The sequence below is a fragment of the Sinocyclocheilus anshuiensis genome, unplaced genomic scaffold (genome assembly GCF_001515605.1).
Source record: "Sinocyclocheilus anshuiensis isolate Anshui unplaced genomic scaffold, SAMN03320099.WGS_v1.1 scaffold2950, whole genome shotgun sequence".
Lineage (NCBI taxonomy): Eukaryota > Metazoa > Chordata > Actinopteri > Cypriniformes > Cyprinidae > Sinocyclocheilus > Sinocyclocheilus anshuiensis.
In genome coordinates, this window is record NW_015542558.1 from 80,302 (window position 1) to 103,849 (window position 23,548).

Sequence of the window (23,548 nt, forward strand, 5' to 3'; positions counted from 1 at the left end):
AAGTAAGGCGATAGTTTTGAACACTGGCTGGTTATATACTTGCTCAAATATTGATTTCGGATCATTTTTAACCAAAAAAAGTTACGGACTGCAGCTTTAACTTTAAGATGCAGGACAATACACATTGCAGAATATATTTTTAGATTAAGATGTGGTTAAAGTGGTTGTAGCGTCTGGACCAATCAAAAACACAATTTTTCATTTGATTTAACAAATCAGTTATTCAATAGACTGGTCCTTAGAATTGACAGACAGTTGACCCTGAGAGGTCAAGTAAATATCTACAGCGGATCTAAATATTTATAATTAATTATAACTAGTTATGATTAATTATTCATATTTCCCCATGAGCTGATTCACTACATGGTGTAGTGGTTCATTTGTACTTTCATGTTTGCTTCTACAACATAAATGACCTCAAATGTTAATTTTTAAGCCGCTACTTTGTTTGACTATCACAAGAATAGAGCCCGACCGATATATCGTTTTGCCGATATTATCAGCCGATATGAGCCTGTCGCAGATATATCTGTATTTTTTTACAGAACATACAACACAGATTAAATGCTTCTGAATTACTTAGTTTGTCCAGCAGAGCGCGTTCAGTTGTTTGCTATTGGCGACCCAGTTCAATGTACAGTAGTGTAGAGATGCGCGGATGAGCTCAAACTTCACCAGAGTCTGCTGCTTCAAATAAATTATCCGCCTGCCACCCACCCGCACCTATATTTGATCACATTACAATGATTCAAATTCTTAGTTTTGCATGATGATATGACGAATGGATGACAGCAGATAACAGCAGATTCTGTGACGTTAGAGACTAGAGCTGATCTCCGCATCATGGCACGCATCTGCGGCGCATTACGGCTCTACGGCCACCGGAGCTGATCGCGGCCACTCAATCAATGCTGGTGTTTATACCGGCCACGCCACGGCCCAGAACTCATGCTTATCACATCGGTCACATCACATTTCCTAACTGGGTTTCTATACCAGACGCGAGCGGCACGTGATACAATACAATAGAACCCATTATAATCAGTGATGTTGTCTGCACTGGATGCAGTAAACTGATGCCTCGTTCTATTTATAACATGCTGACACAAAGTTCAAATGATTTTCAACGGTTGCTTTGTCACGTCCTGTTGCGGCGCAGACACGGTGTCAGAATAGTTTGTCAGACTCAGTAACATAGCAGATTGAGAAGTTAGTATCTTTCTGCAGTCCAATAGACGGCAGTGCGGTGGTGGCTTGAGTCTGTTAAATGGTGATTTAATGCTACGTTGTCACCTAGTTGGAGAGACTCAATGCTAAAGTAAATAAACAACGTACCCATCTTTTACTTTCACTACGTTTGCTACATTATAGGGCCCTGTGATTTCCGCGATGCAGAAAACATGGACGGAATTGCGGAATCCAGTCATAAAAACAGAATTTACTGTATAATGCGGAATTTTATGGAATTTGTCATATTTTTGATGAATAAATAAAAAACAGGTCAGTACACTTAAATCAAATTGCGATATAGTGTCTGTGAATATTAAACTGCAAAAATACTATTTAAATACGAATCCTCATGTTCTGCATGTTCATTCGATTACCAGAAAATACACAACACAGAATTTGTGAAAAAATATTATTCATTATTATTATTTATTCATTTTAGATGTTTACATTTGGAAAAGCTGTGCTTCCTGCATAAACCTGCCCCTGCTGGTTTGGCAGTGTAGCTTGCTTGCCCTACACAGTTATTGTTTATTTTCTTAATTCAAGTTATATATATTTTGTTCTATTTGTGTTTTTTAAGTTATCTGTAATAAGTGAAGTTTACTGTTAAGTGCTCATTTTGAATAATGAAGTTTATTGTTAAATTGTTAAATACCCTGCCTCCATTAGGCCTATGTTTGTCACATCATTATAAGTGTTTGATCACCACATTTGAGTTATCATTGCAAAAAATGTGTTTATGTGTATATATTCTGTTTATGTATATACTGTATTCTATATAAAGTGCCAGTCAAAAGTTTGGACACACGAATGGGAAGTGTGTCCAAACATTTGACTATACTGTACTATAATATAGCCTACAAATAAAGAATATCTGCCGATATATCGATATCGGTCTTTTTTACTCCTTAATATCGGTATCGGCATCGGCCCCCAAAAACCCACATCAGTCGGGCTCTACACAAGAATATGAGTTTACATATACTTGATGAAATTTGTTTTGGCCTACATATTGATCTAATGATGGAGCAGTTCATTTTAATCCATTTAAATGGTTAATAAATATTTTGAAGTAAAAATAAAAGAACTGATCTTTTTTTTGTTTATTAATACTTTGCAGGGATAAAATATCACAGCTTGTTACAAATTATCGGGAATTGTCATAAGCATCTGAAATATCTCGGACTGCAAACAAATTTCCTTAATCCATAAAACCACACAATATTACCTTCTAATTCTACAAAGTGTCACATATGCAAACAAACAGTCGTAAGACAAAAATATTTAAGTTTTATTATTTTAGTCCATGCTGTGTCTCTTTGTGTCTCCTCAGATCTACTTTGCGCTGAAAGCCTTTGCCACAAAGTTCACATCCGAAAGGCTTGAATCCTGTGTGTTTTCTGCTGTGCGTGATGAGGTTTGAACTCTGACTGAAGGCTTTGCCACACACTTGACACTTGTGGGGCTTTTCACCTGTAAAATATCTCTCTGTAAAAAAGTCTCAGCAAAACTTTGACATGGACAAATTCTGTATTAATCTAGTTACTGAACTGCACAAACAATAATTTGCAGAAAAACATATTCTCATTATTTTCATCAAAATATAAATCACCTGTATGAATGAACGTGTGTTTTTTCATATCTGATTTCTGGTGGAATCGTTTGCCACAGTACTGACAGGGATACGGTCTGGTGTCAGAGTGGATGAGGAGGTGCGTGGACAAAGTGGACGACCTCTTGAAGCTTTTGTCGCAGATTTTGCAGCTGAAGACCCTTTCCTGCCGGAAAAATGTGATTAGCAAGCTAGTCTAGTCTTATAAGTCTGGCTGAATTATTCAATAATTGAGGCCCTACTTGTGAATGGACAGCTTTATGTTGCTCCAGGCTGACGACGTGGCCGAACGTTTTTCCACAGATTTCGCACGCGAAGGGCCTCGTGCCACTGTGTGACCGCCGCACATGAACTTCTAGCCCATGAGGGGTCGAAAACACCTGTTTGAAAACAAAAGCATCTTTAGAAGGGTTTAGTGGAAGTGTTAAGAAGAAGAAATATAAATCTCTGATTTGATTTCGGCAGATATGGCATAACTGCAGCGTGCGCTTATAATAAACAGAACGTTATGGTGCCTTGTTGTGGACGATATAGTTATCATTCTTGGTGTGAATGGGCCTGGCTATGCTTAAATACTGGGAATTCATTTTCTAGATAAATACAAATTATGCCTTTATGAATTTCTTAAAACTAAGGTTTTATTTGTTTGAACTATTACTTTTAATTCTTTTAATTTTAATAGATAATTTGGAGTGGATAGTTAAGGACAAGCAGCTGATAGAAATATAGAAATATATTTTTAGAAGTAGGTAAATTATAGAAATGTTAATACCTTAGTGCATTTTACGCATTTGTATGACCCGCTTAGCTGAAGTTGCGTGCACATAATATCAGACTCTGAGTCAATTTCTGCTACTTTAGTTGACATCTTGATGTCGGCATAAAAGCCTCTACTATCCAACAAATTAGAGGTCAGAGAGCCATAGTCCTGGTAAAATCGCCCAGATTGTGTTGGTTCAATGAGTAGATGGGCACCCGGCCTTCTGTCCATGGCATCATACACCTCCACTGATGCCTCTGAATCCACAGAAACACGGTTGCAGGATTGAATGAGATGCCTGAGTTCAGATGTTGAATGGGCCCAAACATACGGACGGAAAGTCATGTTGAAGGGCTGAGAGTCATCTGGAGAAGACACAGGGTATTTATCCAGATCTAGAGATAGATGTTTTAAAAGGAAACCGTAATGAGCATTGTGCACAAATGTTTTCATCACTGTAAAATTGGTACACTCCAACTACCCCCCCAAAAAAAAGTTACAAAGCTGTCACTGTGTCGGTACCCTAAGGTAAAAGGTAGGCTACGCCTTATTTACCCCTAAATAGCCTACATTTTAGTGCCTAAAAGGTACGTATGTTATTAGTACTTTAAAGTAGGGCTGCCCGATTATGAGAAAAAACATAATTGTTGATTATTCCCTTAAAATTGTAATTGCGATTATTAATTACGATTATCACAATTTACATTGAATTATGTTTATACCATTGTTTGAAGCAACTGCATGCCATATTTTTATATGAAATTAAACAAGCTGGAAAAACTCAAACTGAAAAACTTTTATTGCTTTTCTATAGTATTAAGCCTCAAATGTCAACTATACATTGGATTGGTTTCTTCTTTAACCCATTTGTGCCCAAATTTTTCTGAATGGTTTTATGCATATCGTCATGTTAATAGTGTCCTATGTGAACATGTTCTGCATTTATTTTCCCCAGGTTTTAGTTTTTTTTCTTGAAAATCATATTTGAATGTGCGTTAAGTTACAATGGAAGAACCCTTAAGATAACCTGTAGAAAAAAAACGTCTCAGGTTACTTATGTAACCATGGTTCCCTTTCAGTCGGTCACTCCCGACGTCACGTCGGATGACCGACGAATTGGGATCTCGCTTAGAGAGACCAATCTACTTCGAGTGTAAACTAAACGAGCCAATGCACATTGGCATGCGATTATTGCATCCAGTTGCTGCTGATCACAGCGTGAGTATAAGTAGGCAGCAGATGCAGCGCATATTCAGGTCTTCGGAGCCGAGCGGTTCTATTGTTCTGCTCCTGACCTTCTACGTAGAGAAGTAAAAACTACAGTCAAGCACGCTCTTCGTGGGCTCTCGTGCTGGTGGTACGGCGCTTCAGCGGCGGTGGTTTTCCCGTGTCGAGTGGGTTGCACACAGCAGGCTGCACTACCCCTGTGTGTGTTGCAGACGGCCATCTCCCCTGTGCACTTCAGCACACTAAAAGAGCAATTTCCATCTAAAAGAGCTTCACGGGTGGAACGTCTTTTTAAAGACGCGTCTTTTTAAAGATGTCGTACCATCTGTGTGTTTCTGGGTGCGGTCGTTACCTGGCGCCGGGTGATGGTCACGATCGCTGCCTCTCGTGTATTCTCATGTTGAGAAATAGGTGATAAAATGTAAGAAAAATTAGTGTGGTCAAGGGAAATTTTTCATATCATTCTTATTTGACGCTCAATATCTCATGAAAAAAAATAAGGTAGGAGAAAAATTCTTTTTTGGTGATGTTTCCCAACGTGTGCTGTATGTGAATTAAATTTTGTGGTGATATCATGAAGTAATCAAAAGTTGCAGCATTTGGAACCAAGGTAGCCTTTCTCTTAGCCCTTTACAGTTTTGAAATTGTTGTTTTGAATTTGAAGCAATGCCTCACTCAAGCTTAGTCAAAGCCCCAAACAATTATGTTTTATTCTACTCGATGAGACCTTTCAAATTACATATGACACATGACTATCTGAGCTGTATGATGTTTCTGACACAGTACATGGCACAAAAAAAAGATTTTCATAAATTATGAAAACATTTCTTTCTATTTATCCGCAAATAACTCAGCACTACTTATGAGTTAATCAAAGTGGCTACATGCATTGTAAAGGTCAGACTCCAAGCTTTCAAATGACACCTATTTTGTGTTGATCAATGCAGTGATTTAGAAAAATATGCTTATTATTTTCTTCGCTAGGGGGCGCCCGCCGGCGGTACACTCCGGTTTAGAGGAACTAGGCAGCACTGTTTAGGAGTTAATCAAAATGGTTGGATGCATTCGAAAGCTGAATAGGGTATATGTCGAACATCACCTGACCAAACCCGGAAAACAGGTCTCATTGCTTCTGCTTGTCGGAGAATGTGTTAACAGCCATATGAAATAATAGCGATATCTATGGACTTTTAAGATAATCAGTTAAACTAGCTAGCTGTTTTTATTGTTGACGTTTTATTCAATTTTTATATCTAAATGTGAAATGTTTTAGATTTCAGTCCGCATATGTGATGGACATTGGTTATGATCATCATTGGTATCTACTTTGAAGGTATCTTGAGTAAAACTGCTTCATATTTAACTAAGCATATGCAAAACGCTTGAACCGGAAGCGACGAGACCCGGTTAACAGAATACGGAAGTCTGTTGCGCACAACCCCTATTTCTAAGCTTTAAAATGATACCTAATTATTCAAAAAAAGTTATATAAAAGATCAAATACACAGAAATATTCTAGGTTTTACATTCTGCTTGCCAAGTGTAAAAAACCATGAGAAAGTTACACCATGTGTGCATTTGGGGTTTTATGTGTTATAACTCCATGACGAATATCTTTAGATCTAAATGACAGATTATGGTATGATTGGGCTCATTTTAATCAGTTTTTGTGAGTTTTGTGCCATTTTCAATGATCTATTTATGTTTGTTATAAGTTATGAATGAAAACGTAAGCTATATTTTTCTTAATTTAATGGTTTAATGTGTGTGATAACATCATAAGGAATATCTTTAGATCTAATGAACAAAGTATGATGAGTTTGGGCTCCTTTTAATCGGGAGAATTTTCTGAAAATAATTACGTACGATTTTCCATGATCTATGCATGTTTCATGAAGTTACAAATAAAAGCGCAAAGTGAAAGTACAGTTATTTATTCTGCTGTGCCTCAAGCTAACCTGTCTGGTTTCATGTGTTACAGCTCTATGAAAGAAATCTTTCGATCTGATCGACGGATAATGGTAAATTTTGGCTCTTTTTAACCGGGAGAATTTTCTGAAAATAATTCTGTGTGGTTTTTCAGTACTTCAAGATCTGCATGTTTCGTGAAGTTATGAGCGAAAACGGCACAGGACTGCAACCTCTGATTTTTTTGCTAAGCTACATGTCCTAATTCTGTTTTATGTGTTAGCTCTATGAGTGACATCTTTAGATCTGAACGATGGATTATGGTGAATTTGGGCTCTTTTTAATCGGGAGAATTTTCTGCAAATAATAACGTGCCATTTGATATATGTATGTTTTATGAAGTTACGAGCGAAAACGCTACATGACAGCTACCTTAGATATTTTTGCTAAGCTATATGCCGCCTGTGCAGTTTTATGCGTGTTATAAATTCTTGAGGAATATCTTTAGATATAAATGACGGATTATAGGGATTTTGGGCTCTTTTTAATCAGGAGAATCTGCTCTAAAAAAGTGTGTATTTTTCCATGATCTGAGCATGTTTTATGAAGTTACAAGCAAAATGGTGACATCAATATATTATTTTCATATGTGTCTGGGGGTGACTTCTTGTATAAAAACTTGCTCCAGTTTATTCAAAGTCCCAAACAATTATGCTTTGTTTTATTCTACTCGATGAGACCTGAGATGATGAGATGACACATGACTATCTGAGCTGTATGATGTTTTTGACATTATGTGTTATAACTCCATGACGAATATCTTTAGATCTAAATGACAGATTATGGTATGATTGGGCTCATTTTAATCAGTTTTTGTGAGTTTTGTGCCATTTTCAATGATCTATTTATGTTTGTTATAAGTTATGAATGAAAACGTAAGCTATATTTTTCTTAATTTAATGGTTTAATGTGTGTGATAACATCATAAGGAATATCTTTAGATCTAATGAACAAAGTATGATGAGTTTGGGCTCCTTTTAATCGGGAGAATTTTCTGAAAATAATTACGTACGATTTTCCATGATCTATGCATGTTTCATGAAGTTACAAATAAAAGCGCAAAGTGAAAGTACAGTTATTTATTCTGCTGTGCCTCAAGCTAACCTGTCTGGTTTCATGTGTTACAGCTCTATGAAAGAAATCTTTCGATCTGATCGACGGATAATGGTAAATTTTGGCTCTTTTTAACCGGGAGAATTTTCTGAAAATAATTCTGTGTGGTTTTTCAGTACTTCAAGATCTGCATGTTTCGTGAAGTTATGAGCGAAAACGGCACAGGACTGCAACCTCTGATTTTTTTGCTAAGCTACATGTCCTAATTCTGTTTTATGTGTTAGCTCTATGAGTGACATCTTTAGATCTGAACGATGGATTATGGTGAATTTGGGCTCTTTTTAATCGGGAGAATTTTCTGCAAATAATAACGTGCCATTTGATATATGTATGTTTTATGAAGTTACGAGCGAAAACGCTACATGACAGCTACCTTAGATATTTTTGCTAAGCTATATGCCGCCTGTGCAGTTTTATGCGTGTTATAAATTCTTGAGGAATATCTTTAGATATAAATGACGGATTATAGGGATTTTGGGCTCTTTTTAATCAGGAGAATCTGCTCTAAAAAAGTGTGTATTTTTCCATGATCTGAGCATGTTTTATGAAGTTACAAGCAAAATGGTGACATCAATATATTATTTTCATATGTGTCTGGGGGTGACTTCTTGTATAAAAACTTGCTCCAGTTTATTCAAAGTCCCAAACAATTATGCTTTGTTTTATTCTACTCGATGAGACCTGAGATGATGAGATGACACATGACTATCTGAGCTGTATGATGTTTTTGACATATTAGAGTAAATGGCACAAAAAACATATTTTGCAAATTATGATATTTTTTTTGTCATTTATCAGCAAATAACTTGGCACTTCTTTGGAGTTAATCAAAGCGGCAACATGCATTGTAAAGCTCAGACTCTAATCAAGGCAGTGGTTTGAAAAAATATGATTAGTAATATTTTCGGGGAGGGGGGGCGTCCCGCCCGCGGATCACTCGTGTTTAGAGGGACAGCTCAGCGCTCGTTAAGAGTTGATCAAAATAATTACATTCATTAAAAAGCTGAGATACCTATTTGTGTTATTCCATTCAGGGGTTGCTTAGTAATTTGATTATGAATTTTTTCGTTTGGCGGGACGCAGGCAGGACACCTCGGGTTTAAAGGGTTAAAGGTAACCTACACATTAGTAGTCTATTTTTAAAGTGCATAGTATCTAAAGTGTACATACTTGTTTTGAAAGGGTACCGCCATAGTGACACTTTTGTAAGTTTTTATTTTGTGTGTGTGTGTGTGTGTGTGTGTGGGAGCATGCCAACCTGGAGAGGTTCCCGATGACAGGGGTCTCCAGAAGTCCTCATAGTCGGATGAGCGGTCACACACACTGCCCTCGCAGCTCAGCGGGGACTGTTGAGAAGAATGATCCGCCGTGCACACCATGCTGGCCTTAGGGGAATGATTGCCCACCTCCACCGGGCTCTCGGGGATCTGCCCCATTTGACTTTCTAAACCCAATAAAATTCACAATGCATTAACCATCGCTATTTTAATTACCGCTTTTCATTGCCTGATCAATACTGACCTATAGTTCGTACCTTGGCATGTAAGAAGTTTCTCAATTGGGATGCAGTTGTCGTCCAGGTAACGGGGTTGGTGATAACTGTGCGCCCGTTTGCTCTTCACCAAAAATGACCTCGGCATGTTTACTCTCCGTTATCAGGTTCAGGGTCACCAATCACTCACGGCTCTCCAATCCTGCCTAAAAATGGTGCTAAATTGATTTAGATAAAGAGCACCGGTGTGAAAAAATGCACCTGATCTTCACAGAACTGAATAAGGCAGGTCTGTCAAATCTCTACCATGCAGCATTTAGAATCAAAACCTCCCAAATAAACCAAAAACGATTTGAAGTCGAGGCACTCCACGTCACACTTCGTTATTAGGCTCCCCCTTGGCAACTTGATCTCAAAGCCTTGTTTAGTAAACTGATCCTCTGTCAGCGTGATATACCAACCTCACGTCACTTCCAAGTAACGGCCTGCAAATGGAGCCCAGGGTATTATTGCCAATAACTAATTGGTTTTGTTTTAGTCGTTAATAACCTGATGTCGAGACCTAAGGAACATCAAATTCAAGTAGGGCATAAACAGTTCCAAAAAGCATTTTACACTGTATATTTATTTCCCTAATAATAATGTTGTTATTAAATAAGACAATGTTATTATATAGCCTATTGAACAGGTTAGAATTATGAATAGCATCTCTATTTCTGTCTCACGCACAATGGCATACTTATTCGGTTTATGGGCTAACATAGTAAATAGAAAACTTAAGTAGTATATAGAATGTTTTCTGTACATTTATATACAATTCTGTTGGAAAAACGACAAATATTTATATAAAACGACAATTCATTGACAATTCATTGGGACAATTGTTCAACATCCATGAGCTATATATTTTCATGCATACAGACATATTATACATGTTACATTCAAAATTAAATAATTGGCTTTTGTATTGTAATTGTAGCTACTAAAGCCAAAAGAAATGATTATAATACTATCTGGAAAATATTTACGTTGTAGGCTAGTTCATAATGTATCTTTTTCTGTTGACTTTCTGTATAAACCTAAGAGGAAACATTTTTAATTATTTAAGTATTTGTAGGCTATAGCATCACTTTTTTAATCAAAATGTTGCTTCAAAGCAGTTTTTCCTTGAAAGCTATGAGCAAGATAAAGGAGATAGCGACGACGAGAATATGATGCAGTACATACCAACTAATCTTTAACGTACACTCTAAAAAATGCTGGGTTAAATATAACCCAGCGCTGGGTTAAAAAGGGACAAACCCAGCTATTGGGTTGTTTTGACCCAGCGGTTGAGTTCAAAACAACCCAACCGCTGGGTCAAACAACCCAATAGCTGGGTCAAAACAACCCAACAGCTGGGTTTGTCCCTTTTTAACCCAGCGCTGGGTTATATTTAACCCAGCATTTTTTAGAGTGTATGCACATGAAAAGGGAAGTAACTATTACTAATTATTGTAAATAATCAAGTAAAAATAAAATAAAAGATTATAAATAACAAGTGTATGCTTCACAAAATAGGCTATGTATGCTTTTTATTCCTTACAGTTAAAACTAAGCCTAATAGAATCAAATAGGCTAGTGGTTCATCTCATTATTTCAGATTAGTCTTTAGAAAGCAGAATGAAATCATTATATTGTTACATTTTAATAAAATGTTACCTTTCCCATTTTATTTAATTTCCATTTTCTATTTTATTTTACATTTTCTTTCAATCTGACATTTTCCCCAGATCCCCTAGCACCCCGTTGCGGTCCCATGGGGGTCCCCGGACCCCAGTTTGAAAACTCATGCATTAGGCAACTTAATGTTCTGTCTGCAGCTGAATCAAACTTTAACAACATTGATAGACCAACGCAGAGGTTGTATAAACTGGCCTGACAGCTTCAATAATGCTGAACTAAGGTTCTAGACGTCAAATTATGAATGGGAAAAACTTTGGCGCACCGGCTGTGCACACTCATAGTGTGTGACTACTATTAGGCTACAGTATCTCTTAACGTTTCTCCATAAAGTTACAATTACCTAGAAAAGTATGTGCAGAAACGAAGATTTCTTCAAACGTACCTCGGTCAATGCGTCAAGATAACTGAAACTTTATCCAAAGCGAATATTTCTTTAAGTTATGACACCTGACTTCTATTCGAATGAAAATACCATTAGAAATCGAGGCAAGAGAAATAAGGGATCCATCGAGATTAAAATCTGCTGCATGCTGTCGGTCTAAACTGATTGTCCTGAGTCAGGACGGGACTCACCTGTTGCGCTGCGCTGTTGTGCTCCTCTACAATGACTGCTGCGCGCGACCTGCCTCCGTGTCAAGCTACAGCCGTGCAAACACGCGCCTTAAATACACAATTTTAACTTCCTGAACGCGATCGTGTCTCACAAACATTTCACCCAATTTTCGTAAGTGCCTGCGGCGACTTAACCCCATGCATTTGAATGCCAGATGAAAGAGAACATAGGCTAAATGATTGTTTTATGAACTGCATGCTATGATGTAGTCTGATTACTGTAGACGCCCATTGTGATCTAAATCACATTAGGATTTTTGGCTTGTCTATGTGGGACGATTTTATATTTGCCCCAGGTGTGGTTTTCTGCAATTATTCTTCCAGGAATAGCATTCAGCCAACGCTGGGTGTTATTGTATTTTCAGAAATACATCAAAATGCAATCCATTCATACAATGACTTGAATACACCTCTTCTATGATGAACGTGTTTTCAATTTAGAATTAAAATACATTTTTCATTTATATTTGTAGGTTTAAGACATAAAGATGGAGTTTTATAGCCTACATATAAAGAAAATATAAGAAAATAAAGAAAAAATAAGAAAAACCAGATTCAATTATTAAAGAATTTTGTATTATTACTTCTTAGAATATATAAGAGAATATATATAAATTACCTATGATGTTATCACTACAACACTGACCATACACAGTGTGAAAATTATTTTAAAAAATTAACTGATATTTCCATAATAGTGAATTATATGTATGTGTGGTTTACTGACTATTAATTTATTTACTGACATTAATATAAACAAAGTTTTGAACATTTTAATACATTTGAAACAGCAGAGAGAAAACCTGCTGGCTTAAACACTCTAAACTCGAGTGACACTGGTTCAAATAGATTAATTTGGCTGAAATCACTGTTGTTCAAAATTAGTCGGCATCCAGTAATAAGATATTTATGGCTGACCATAACTAAAACTTCTTTTACAGTGTGACAGTACTAACAAGTGCTGTGTGATGTTTACTTGAATGTTAGATCTAAGACATTTAAAGAGGTCATATGATGCTGCTAAAAAGAACATTATTTTGTGTATTTGGTGTAATGAAATGTGTTTATGCAGTTTAAAGTTAAAAAAACACATTATTTTCCACATACTGTGCATTAATGTTTCTCCTCTATGCCCCGCCTTTTTGAAACACGTCGATTTTTACAAAGCTCATCGGTCTGAAAAAGCGAGGTGTGCTCTGATTGGCCAGCTAGGAACAATTTAAATCGCATCATATGACCCCTTTAACATCCCTTTTTCTTTTCTTTTTTTTTTGTAAGAATGAGAAATCTTGCTGTCACTTTCAAGTGTTAATGGCAAAACTGTCACAGTGTGTCTCTGCTCATGACACTTAAAGTGTTGCAGCATGTTTAACAGCTGGGACTGTGAAGACTCTCTCATAGTAGACACTGCAGCTGTGGGTAGTGCTCTTTATAGAACATCTTTAGTGTCTCACCGGATGGCGTGCTTCTGGAGACAGGATGATGGGACGTTAGGGCAGCTGTCCATTTTTAGGTGTCATTGTACTTCAGAGAGGCGGATGTGGAAGGCCTCAGTGCGGGTTGCGTAGTATGTTTGGAGAGGCTCTGAATCTGTAAAGAATTAGATCAATCAAAGACTGCATAATCATATTGTTTGAAAACGTTAAACAGAACCTAACAATTAAGGGCTGATTATATTAACATGTAAACTTTAAAGGGATAGTAGTCCACCCAAAACTGAAATAGCTGTCATCATTTACTTACCCTCATATACACTGAACAAAATTATAAACGCAACACTTTTGTTTTTGCCCCCATTTTAACCTGTATGACTTTCTTTCTTCTGCAGAACACAAAATATTTTCTTTTGTGTTGCACAGAAGTAAAAAGTCATACAGGTTTGGAATTAAATGAGGAAGACTAAATTATGACAGAATTTTCATTTTTTAGGTGAAAAATCATTTTAAGGCACACAACACTATGTTTCTACACTGACATGCATGTGCAGTATTAACCACAATTAAACACAATTGCCACAGAAAGTGAAAAATATGTCTCACATATTTAGGCAAAAAAAAACAAATCAACATAGTGCATGTTTCTTTATCTATTATCTTGCCTTTGATAGGTCTATTAATTCTCAATATTCTGTTGTAGGCCTAGTAATAGATTTAGGGTGTCTTTGCAGATACCAAAGTGACCTGTAGAGTCAGATATTTGTATTCACTGTCTCAGAGATCGGTTTTATTGAATATATAGTACTATAGTAAGTGTTTTGTTTTTTAATGAATAACATTAATAATAATGGGATGACTAATCATTCTAATTCAAATGTATTTTAAAAAATATTGATTTGCTTTCATTTTTTAACTGTATTTTAATTTTATTTATGTATTTATTTATTTTCTATTAATTTATTTAAATTATATTTTTAAATTAAAATGAATTCATATTAATTATGTATTAAAATGTATTTTCAAATAGATTTAAACATGTGGTCTAGTAAGAATTGATCTTATGATGAAAGTTCAACTCATTTGTCCTGTCTTCAGTCCTTTTAGATTAAAGCTAATAGCAGTATAAAGAGCAAATGTGAAGCAATTCAAAGTACAAGTAATCTCTCACAGTGCAGCACAGAGTGTAAACGTGACAAACCTCATCCTCACATCAAGAACAGGAAACCAAAGACAGACTTGAACAGACACTATGAATGCAGCAATAGGTCAATACTTCTGAAACACTGATGTCTATTTTTCTTTCTCTGCTTTCTTCTAGGGCAGAGCCTTTCTGCATCTCTTTAGGGAGTACGTGATTGAAATAGCTGCATAAAGTAGCCGTGATAATGGTTTGAGGTTTCAGAGTGTTCACTTTGTCTGGTAGTTATGAGAAGAAAGAATGAGACGTATACAAGCTTTCACGACCACAATGTTATTTCTAAATTTGAGACTACAGCTCAACCAAAGAGCAATCAGAGATGGCGCATGGCTTAGCAGCTCTTTTAAAAAGGAGACATTGATTATAGCCACACACATCTCTCAATTCAAAACCACGCATGTGGGAATTAACGTTGAGAATGCATACATTCTTATTGTTGTTTAAAACACAACAGCATTATATTTCTCGTCAATACAGACTGATACGAGATCTTCTAGCACAGAACTCTAAAACAATCTCCCAAAGAGTTTTGACTACAACATTTATAAGCTAAACACAATGCTATCAGTAACGAACCAGATTATGAGAAATAAGTATCCATCTAATTTAATCAGACTGGCTCACCTTGTCACCGAAACCACAAAAAAATCTTCAGGTGTTTAGGGGCGCTCACACCTACAGGTTATCTGATAGTGGCAGTTTCTCACCAGACCTCAAACCACTGGCAGTGTTTCTGCTCGCTACAGATAGGGACGAGTAGGAAAATTTATGCACCAGAATCAAAACTACAGGAAAGCTTCTCTCTGTAAAATCAAACTTCTTCATATTATTGGAGAAAAAATATCCATCTTGGTATTATATAACTTATTGGTTTTAAAAGATGTCCAAAAATGTGTATGTGTGTTGTGTCACAAATTACTCTGAGCCTTAACTTATATAATGCATTTCGGTAATTTCTGACCCAGAAGTAATTAAAAACATTTTTTTAAAAATTACAAATTTTAAGTTTTTAGTATGGGAACCAAATTTTAAACAAGTGTTTTTAAGTGATAAAGCCATATAAAAATATGTCATTTTTATTAAGAATATTTAATATTTTAATATTTTCTTTTTTATATACTGTATATAGAAAATATAAAAATAATAGAATATAATAAATATATTTTTTTCCATTTTCCACTTTTAGGACTGAATTTTTATTGCTAAACATGAAAACGCTATAAACAGACAATAAATGCAAGTAACATAGCAAATAAAATATATCAAATGAACTCCAGACCAAAGTGTTGTAGGGCAAAAGATTTAATGCCAAGTAGTCTAAATTTGAAAAGGTGTTTATTCGAGTAAAATTAATATATTTTATTTAAAAACATTCTAGAGTAATATTGATGTTTTATTAGAATTTTTAAAATTTTATATGTTGTTATACATTTAAAAGAAATTTTAAAAACAATATATTCCAATAAAAGTTCTCATAAATACTGATAAAAAATGTTTTTCTTGTGTCACACTGGTTTTGCTATAGTTTAAGTATTTTATTTTGCTGGGTCAAAACTGGATGAAAACTAGCCAAGAATGTGAAAAAAAAAAGGCTGCAGTTTTTTTTTTACGTCATAATAAGGGTTAAAAATCTGCGTATTAATACTAACAAATGGATTTTTTTACTGTCTGTGAAATCACAAACTAAAAATGCCAAAACTGATGATTCATCCATGATAGCTGCAGACTGATTGCTTGTAACATGGCTTTATTCTCTTCTTGTTGTACCATGTGAACAGCAGTTTATCTCACTAGCACCTTTTTGACAATGCTATGTGGCAAGACAATAATGAACCAGGCGGCACGGTTAACCGGTTACAATGGAAGGAGGTCTTCCGTTATCTTTGTAAATAGCTATGCTCATCGTGAACCTGCCGGTGTACCAAGCTGGGGTTTCTGGTTGTAAATCTACTGAACAGTGGGGTGCTACAAATCACATGGAGGCAGAAGTGTTGAGAGGTGCTAAGAGTTTCCTAGCCATTGTGTGGCTATTTGAGAAAATGTTCTCTCAATAAGGAAAAGTTTGCCTCCACAGCATGCGTGCATGTTCATGGCTCTGATGGCTTATTGTGACACGTGTATTTGACTAATTTAATTTCGAGTCAGAAGTTTCATTTTGGTTCCTCTGTGCCTTGTTGTGCTGCAGTACTTAGCGTTAGCATGCTCATACATGTGTTAGCATCACTATGTAGCTTCTGACACAGTGACACAGAGTCCAATTGTAATCTGCGGTCTTACTGGAAGATTTATTTGTCTGGGTGCACCACCTCGGCTTGACAAGATGTGTAAAACATGTGGCTAGCAAGTGACAATCAAAATGTAGAAAATCTTTACATCTCAGAATAAGTTGCAGTTTAATTTCCTTGCTTAAAGTCAGCATGAAATTAAAATTCACCCTGTCTATTTTGTAACTGCATTTGAAATAAGCTATTTTCTGTGAATGTGCGAGGCTTTCACTTCATTAAGAACTATAGGCAAATAGCTAGAAGAATAACAAAGTGCAGGAAACTGTAAAATTTAGCATTACAAACCAATGTGTTTATGATTATGATAATAAATTAAAGTAATATCATAACAAATACCAGTTTGCAATATCATGCAGCATAATAGACTGTTTTTGTACAGGTAAAACAACTGAATATAAAAAATATGTGTTTACTTTTTTTTTTTTTGTTATGACTCCAATGGAAAGAACCATCCTCATTGTTTTTTTTATGGATATGTTTAGGCTCATTCATGCCAAGAATGATAACTAGAAAGATAACTATTATGATAACTATATTATCGTCCAGCCCAACAGATGTTTTTATAAGGTTCTCTTGTCCACTGTTTTACATTCTCTCGCTCTTTAAAGTCGAGTAGATTCTGACTGGGTGTCAATGTTTTTATTATTTATCAGCTGGGAAAAAAAATTCTAAAAGTGATTCAGACGATATCGTTCCTCTGTGTTGGACTTATTCTCATAGAATTAGAAGGATTATTAAAACTTTATAGTTATAGTTATCATTTTAGTTATCATCTTTGGTGTGGACACTCAGATGTATGTCACAATACTGAAAAAATTCTGTCATTAATTATTCATCCTCATGTAAACCTGATATTCATCTTTGAAAAAACACAAATAAGGATTTCTAATGAAACCAGAGAGATTTCTGTCCCTCCACTGAAAGTCAATTTCTTCCAAACGTTGATGCTTCAAACAGTTCATAAAGACAATTCATAAAGATATTTGTACTTATTCCAGTCTTCAGTGTCACATGATCCTTCAGAAATCATTCTAATATGCTGATTTATTATCAGTGTTAGATACTATTTGTGTTTTTTTTTCTTCATATTTTTGATCAAATAAATGCTGGCTTGATGAGCATAAGAGACTTCTTTCAAAAACATTAAAAATAGTAAGTGTCCAAAATTTTGATCGGTACTGTATGTACATTTTTATCAAATTTTATCTAAGGCAGTGTTTCTCAACCCTGGTCCTGAGCGCCCCCCAACACTGCACATTTTGTATGTCTCCCTTATCTGACACCCATTTCAGGTCCTGGAGTTTATTTTATTGAGATAATGAGGTGAATCAGGTGTGTTTGATTAGGGAGACACACAAAATGTGCAGTGCTGGGGGGCGCCCAGGACCAGGGTTGAGAAACACTGATCTAAGGTAATCTCTTTTTTTGTTTGTAAGGATGTTATTATTGCCTGATATTATGATTATTATTATTATTTGCAGAAATTTGTTCAGTAATTTATTCACAGTTCCTAGCTGGGTATGGGCAGGATTTCCCCCTCCCATTTAATCAATATTGACTATAGATATTGTCATATTATTATAATATTAATAATATGATATTATGTATTGCATTGTTACCTTAAATATGCACTATATACACAAATCATATGCAGGTACGTGACAATTAAACTACTGTATATTAACAATGAGGCTATTATTTCGCTGCCTGTCTTGACTGGTGGACTAGCATATAGGGGATGTTATGGTTATGGAGGCCCCATCTCAAAGCCCGAGGCCCTAGGCAATTGCCTGCTCTGCCTATAGGTAGCACCGGCACTGACCATAGCTGATTGTCCAATCACTCATGAGCAAAACTGGCATTCAGTCTGTGAAGCTATGGATAGTAACACTGCTGGGCCTATTTAAGTGCATAAAGAGAAACTGATGTGACATGAAATGAAAAAGGTCAAACATACTTGAATTTGTAACTCTGTGATCTGCTTTTGAAGAACTGCAATGCTGGTCATGTTCGCTGCTTCTTTGTCCAGCTTTTCTTTTCACTTGGGAAAAGGTAAACACCTCTTAAATTCACTGAAGCACAATATGAGCGGTAAAGTAACATTCAGTGTTTTGAAATCAGACTTATACTCATCAGAATCTTTTCGTCTACCACCATCACACCAGACTAGCCCATCCAATGGAGAACTCTTTCACAGTACTTTAATGCAAGCAGTCATCTGTTTTATGCCACGGTAAAGTGAGATACAGTGTTAGAATTTTCTTGCAAAATCACTTCTGCATAAAAGAGCTTGATAGACAAGTGCAATGTGGAGGCCTGGTCTGAGTGTGTGAACTACGCCAGCATCTGAAGATTTGGCCAGCAGAGTGAGAAAGATGTTATCATAGATCTGCTTCTAGAAAAGCAGAAGATACCGGTTCCCTCAAAGCTGTTTGAGTGATCAACAGAGAGGCCACTCTTGCACTAAGTCATGTGTGATGAATAAATGGAATAGTCGCTGATCTGAGCTTTACAAATGAACTGTGTTTTTGTTTTTGGGCTGTGATTAGTGCTCATGGAAAAGGCTTGTGTATTGTGAGGTGCTTTCATCTCCTCTGTCAGTGACTGTCAGTCAGAAAATGAGTTAAAGGAATAGTCCGGGTTGCTATTAAGCTCAGTTGACAGCATTTTTGGCATAATATTAATTATCACAAAAATCACACACAAAAAGAATGATTACTTCAAATAGAAATAAATGAGGCAAATATTTTGAGGTTTTAAAAGCAGAAATGTGTAGCTTAAAATTTCATAAAAGCATTTACATTAATTCTTCTGTTAAAACGTGTGTATTATTTGACTAAAGCTGTTTAAATCATATTTGTAGTCATTTTAGTGTTTGTGGCATTGTGTTGTCATGGTCACAAAGTTTTCAAATTGAATATAACTTTTGAAAAAAATTAATATAACTTAAAATTTTAATATAACAATGTTATTTAGCATTTTTTTTCACACCATGAATCATGTTAATGCTCATATTGTTACGTCTTGTGGCTCTACTACTGAAACACTGTATTAGTATTTTAACATGTATGAATTGGCTTATTTACTTCCACAAGTGCCTCACTGTAACCCAGATTTTGCTTTTTTTCTTGAAGAAACGTGTAGAAAATTGGGAATCACTTTTTATGGTTTCATGACACACATTCTGTCGACTGAACTTAACTTGTGCTCTACCTAAAATATTCCCTTAACACAGAGTTGGGGTGAGTGAGAGAAATTTAATGATGCTCTTGGTCCAGACCAGGATTAATATAGCCTGAAGGAAGTCAGCGAGGTTAAATGACACTGTAATTAGACACCTCCAGACTGTCAAATAGCAGATGATGTCAGGTGTGGTGTTACCTTGTATTGAACAGTTGAAAACTGCTGTCTGCTCTGTTGTAATTGGCTGCACAGATCTTGGTTCTGTGATGTCAGCTCCTGTAGATGATCTTCCTGGCTGTTTATGAGCGCTTCAATTCGATTTAGCTGGTTACTGTGAAGTTTGTTCTGTAGTGAGAAGCGAACCATTAAAATAAGAGGACTGAATTAAGTCACATTTAGCAACCCCATGTCAGGACATAGTTTAGCATTGATTGTAGTACCAACTGTGTAAGTGACTTCAGTTTGTCAGAATCTGATTTAGGAGCCATGTCTTACGTACCCCTAGACATTTCTAGACATCTTTGTAATGTTTCCCAATCAGAGATAAGAATAATTTTGAAATCTCAGGATGTTTCATCATGATGCAATGACAGTGACAAATTCTCCAGTTGGTAACTGAAATATGTATGCATGTATGCAAATAAACAAAACATGATTAACATAATTACCAAAAAGTTAAAAAGGGGGTTATACCTCAAAAAGTCGGAAAAGAAGACAAATACTGAAATACTGAAATGCAGGCTAAATCAAATGCAATTATTATAATAAATGATTATGATGAAAAGAAAAAAGTTTTAAATAACTGTATAGTAAACTAAATATTATTACATATTATTTAATATTAAATAACATGGATCAGATAGTTAATCATTGTGAATAATGAATCCCAGCATATAGCCTACGCACACTGGAAAAATTGGTGTGAGATTTACTTTTACGATGAAACCATTTTCACTAATAAAGTACATTTCAATAATAATTATGGAAATGGCAAGTAACATTGATTTCAATATAAAAGTTCATAAACGTTAGTAAATTAATAGGAGACTAATGAACACATTTCACATTTGATACTTATTATAGAGTCCATGTTATTCCAGCATAACGATCAATCACAAAGTTGGTTATTCGGTAGAAATTCTTAAATATTTTTGATTCGTTTTTTCATAATTTTTTTTTTTTTTTACAATAAAGTTTTAAACTGTTCAAAAACCTAAACATTTGTGTATTTTCAGATTTAAGTTAGACTTTGAACAGGATTTCCACTGTGACCCTCACTCTAAAAAATGCTGGGTTAAATACAACCAGTGTCGGGTAAAATATGGACAAACCCAGAATTGGGTTGTTTTGACCCAGCATTTGGGTTACTACCCAGAAGGTTGGGTTAAACATTTAAGCCAACCGCTGGGTCAAAAGAACTGCTGAGTTTGTCCATATTTTACCCAGGGCTGGGTTGTATTTAACCCAGCATATTTTAGAGTGCAGTTAAAAATATAGGCGCCTATTTCTGCCGTTGTTTCTGACCACCATTACTTTGAAGCAAAAACTCCATGTGATCGTCTAAACTGGAGCTACCGATGTTGAAAACATCACGGAAGTAGGCCTATGAAATGAAGGTCAGTATCATAAATAAGTCTGATTGGATGCGTGCATTTTTTCGAATTACTGGCTGTTAAAGTTAAAAAGTTTAAAGTTAACAAAAGATTAAAATCTCAAAGACTGATTGCGGCAATTTCTTTTCTTTTATTTCGGAAAGATAAAGACAACAAATAGGCCTACAGCAGAAAGATTGTGAGCCGTCATCCTCTCTATCACGCAGCACGACTGAAGCGAAACGGATTGCGCGATTCACACAGCGCTGCTGCCTTGATCGGCGTCGTGTCCTCAGCGGCTCGTGATGTTTAGTGCGCGCACCAATGGTTTGTTCAAGCAGCGCCACTAGCGCGGTTTAATTCCCACACTTTAATGGTATTTATAGCTTCTGAGGAAGGATTATCTCAACATGCAGATCTGTATGCAAGTGAGAGAGAGACTTTTATTGGTTTATTGGAGACTCAAATTTTTTCTAGGCTACTCTTTCGTTGTTCACGTCCCAGTGATTATCCCCGTGGCGCGTGCCAATGCAAGAGTGTCATAGGTTGTTATATATTTATATAATATCATATATACAGTAAATATAAATGATATATTAAATGCACTTAATATTATAGCGTATTTAAGTGTCAAATTTTTACTTAAAACCAGTTCCAGGAGTAAGCGACCAGAACTACGCGTTCATTTCTCTTCTGTCCCTCATACTGCAGTGCATAAAGATGTAAACCAGCAGATATTATCAGCTGCGGGTCTTAACCTCTGTCTGCAGCTTCATCAGTCTGTGGCGGCTCTCTTTGAGCGCAGTTTGAGTGAGTATTTCCTTCAGTCTTGTGCTTAACAGCTCCACCTGCAGTTCATTCTGTGCGCTGCTGACCTTCTGCTGACCTCCACAATGCACCTGCTGCCTCTGGGAGAGAGCCAGTGAGGTTTTGATAACCCTTGCTTACGGTATGTAGAACACTTTATATCTTCTTTTCTCTACCCCGCATCTAAAGTTACCTGCCATTTCTCCTCGAAGTCTTTAATGTGTTATTTTTGCATTTTGAGTTCAGTAAGTGCCTCTGCTTCCTGCAATCTACAGCTGATCAGCTCTGTCTGCAGATACATCACACTGTCCTCATTAGGAACAGCGCTGCTCTACAACAGAGACACACACACATTTTTGATTACTGAAGCAATCCCAAACTTGTCTAAATATCAGCATGAATATTTATTATGAATAAACTGCTGCAAGGATGACCTATTTTTGTAGGCCAAAACCTGGAAAAGGGTTAGCATTTGAGTACTTCCGGTTCCATCGTCCTGAAGTCAATCATGGATTTGAAAACTATTCTAACCCAACCTCTCAGGGATTTTTTTTTTTTTTTTAAATAAAGACCGAAAAAGCTTAGTGATGGTGACATTAGCTTTTCACTTCTGCCGATTTATTTAGGTTTCAAAATCCATTATAGGTGTGTTCATTTGTGAAGACTATCATGATTAAAAAAAAAATGTAATAATCATAAACTTTAATTGGTCACAAAGCTTATTTTCTGCAGTAATCCAAAAGCCAATGGAAAAGTCCTACTGACTGAGTTTTTTAGAGGATGCTCGGTCTTATGTCGCCCGCCTCCTCTATGATTTCTCTGGGCCTGCTCTGCATGTGTCCCCTTCAATTTTGGCTCAAAGCCCATGTACTGTCCCACGCTTGGTGCCTGGGGCATCTTCGTCTCAGGGTAACCCACCGCTGCATCAAAGCTGTGAACCCTTGGAGCAATTCTCACCTGTTTCAGTCAGGCGTCGTTGGGGCTGACCTCCAGGAGGAAGGTAGTCAAGACAGATGCCGCCAACACAGGTTGGGAAGCACTGTACAAGGGCAGACCGGCATTTGGCTCCTGGTTACACCTGGAGCAATGCTTGCACATCAGCTGCCTTGAAATGATGGCGGATTCTCTGGCCCTGAAAGCCTTCCTACCAGCCTGGTTTGCTCGGACCACATGACAGTTGTAGCCTTCATAAATCACCAAGGTGGTCTCAGGTCACGCTCCTTTTACAGGATGGCGTGATGCCTCCTTTTATGGGCACATCGCTATCTCCTCTCGCTAAGAGCAGTTCATGTGCCGGACAGACTGAAC

The 23,548-nt window shown here is 36.4% G+C and overlaps 1 protein-coding gene across 1 annotated transcript; it reads right to left on the reverse strand.

The window, feature by feature from the left end:
- Positions 1-2,524: 2,524 nt before the first annotated feature.
- Positions 2,525-22,582, reverse strand: LOC107694374 (zinc finger protein Gfi-1-like). The gene is made up of 9 exons (XM_016494063.1): positions 22,434-22,582; positions 20,040-20,186; positions 18,616-18,699; positions 9,445-9,608; positions 9,169-9,354; positions 3,615-3,997; positions 3,085-3,222; positions 2,843-3,008; positions 2,525-2,703 (listed from the first exon to the last, which is right to left on the reverse strand). Exons 4-9 carry the CDS (start codon positions 9,548-9,550, stop codon positions 2,525-2,527), a joined length of 1,158 nt encoding a protein of 385 aa, XP_016349549.1. The 5' UTR covers positions 9,551-9,608; positions 18,616-18,699; positions 20,040-20,186; positions 22,434-22,582.
- Positions 22,583-23,548: the final 966 nt, after the last annotated feature.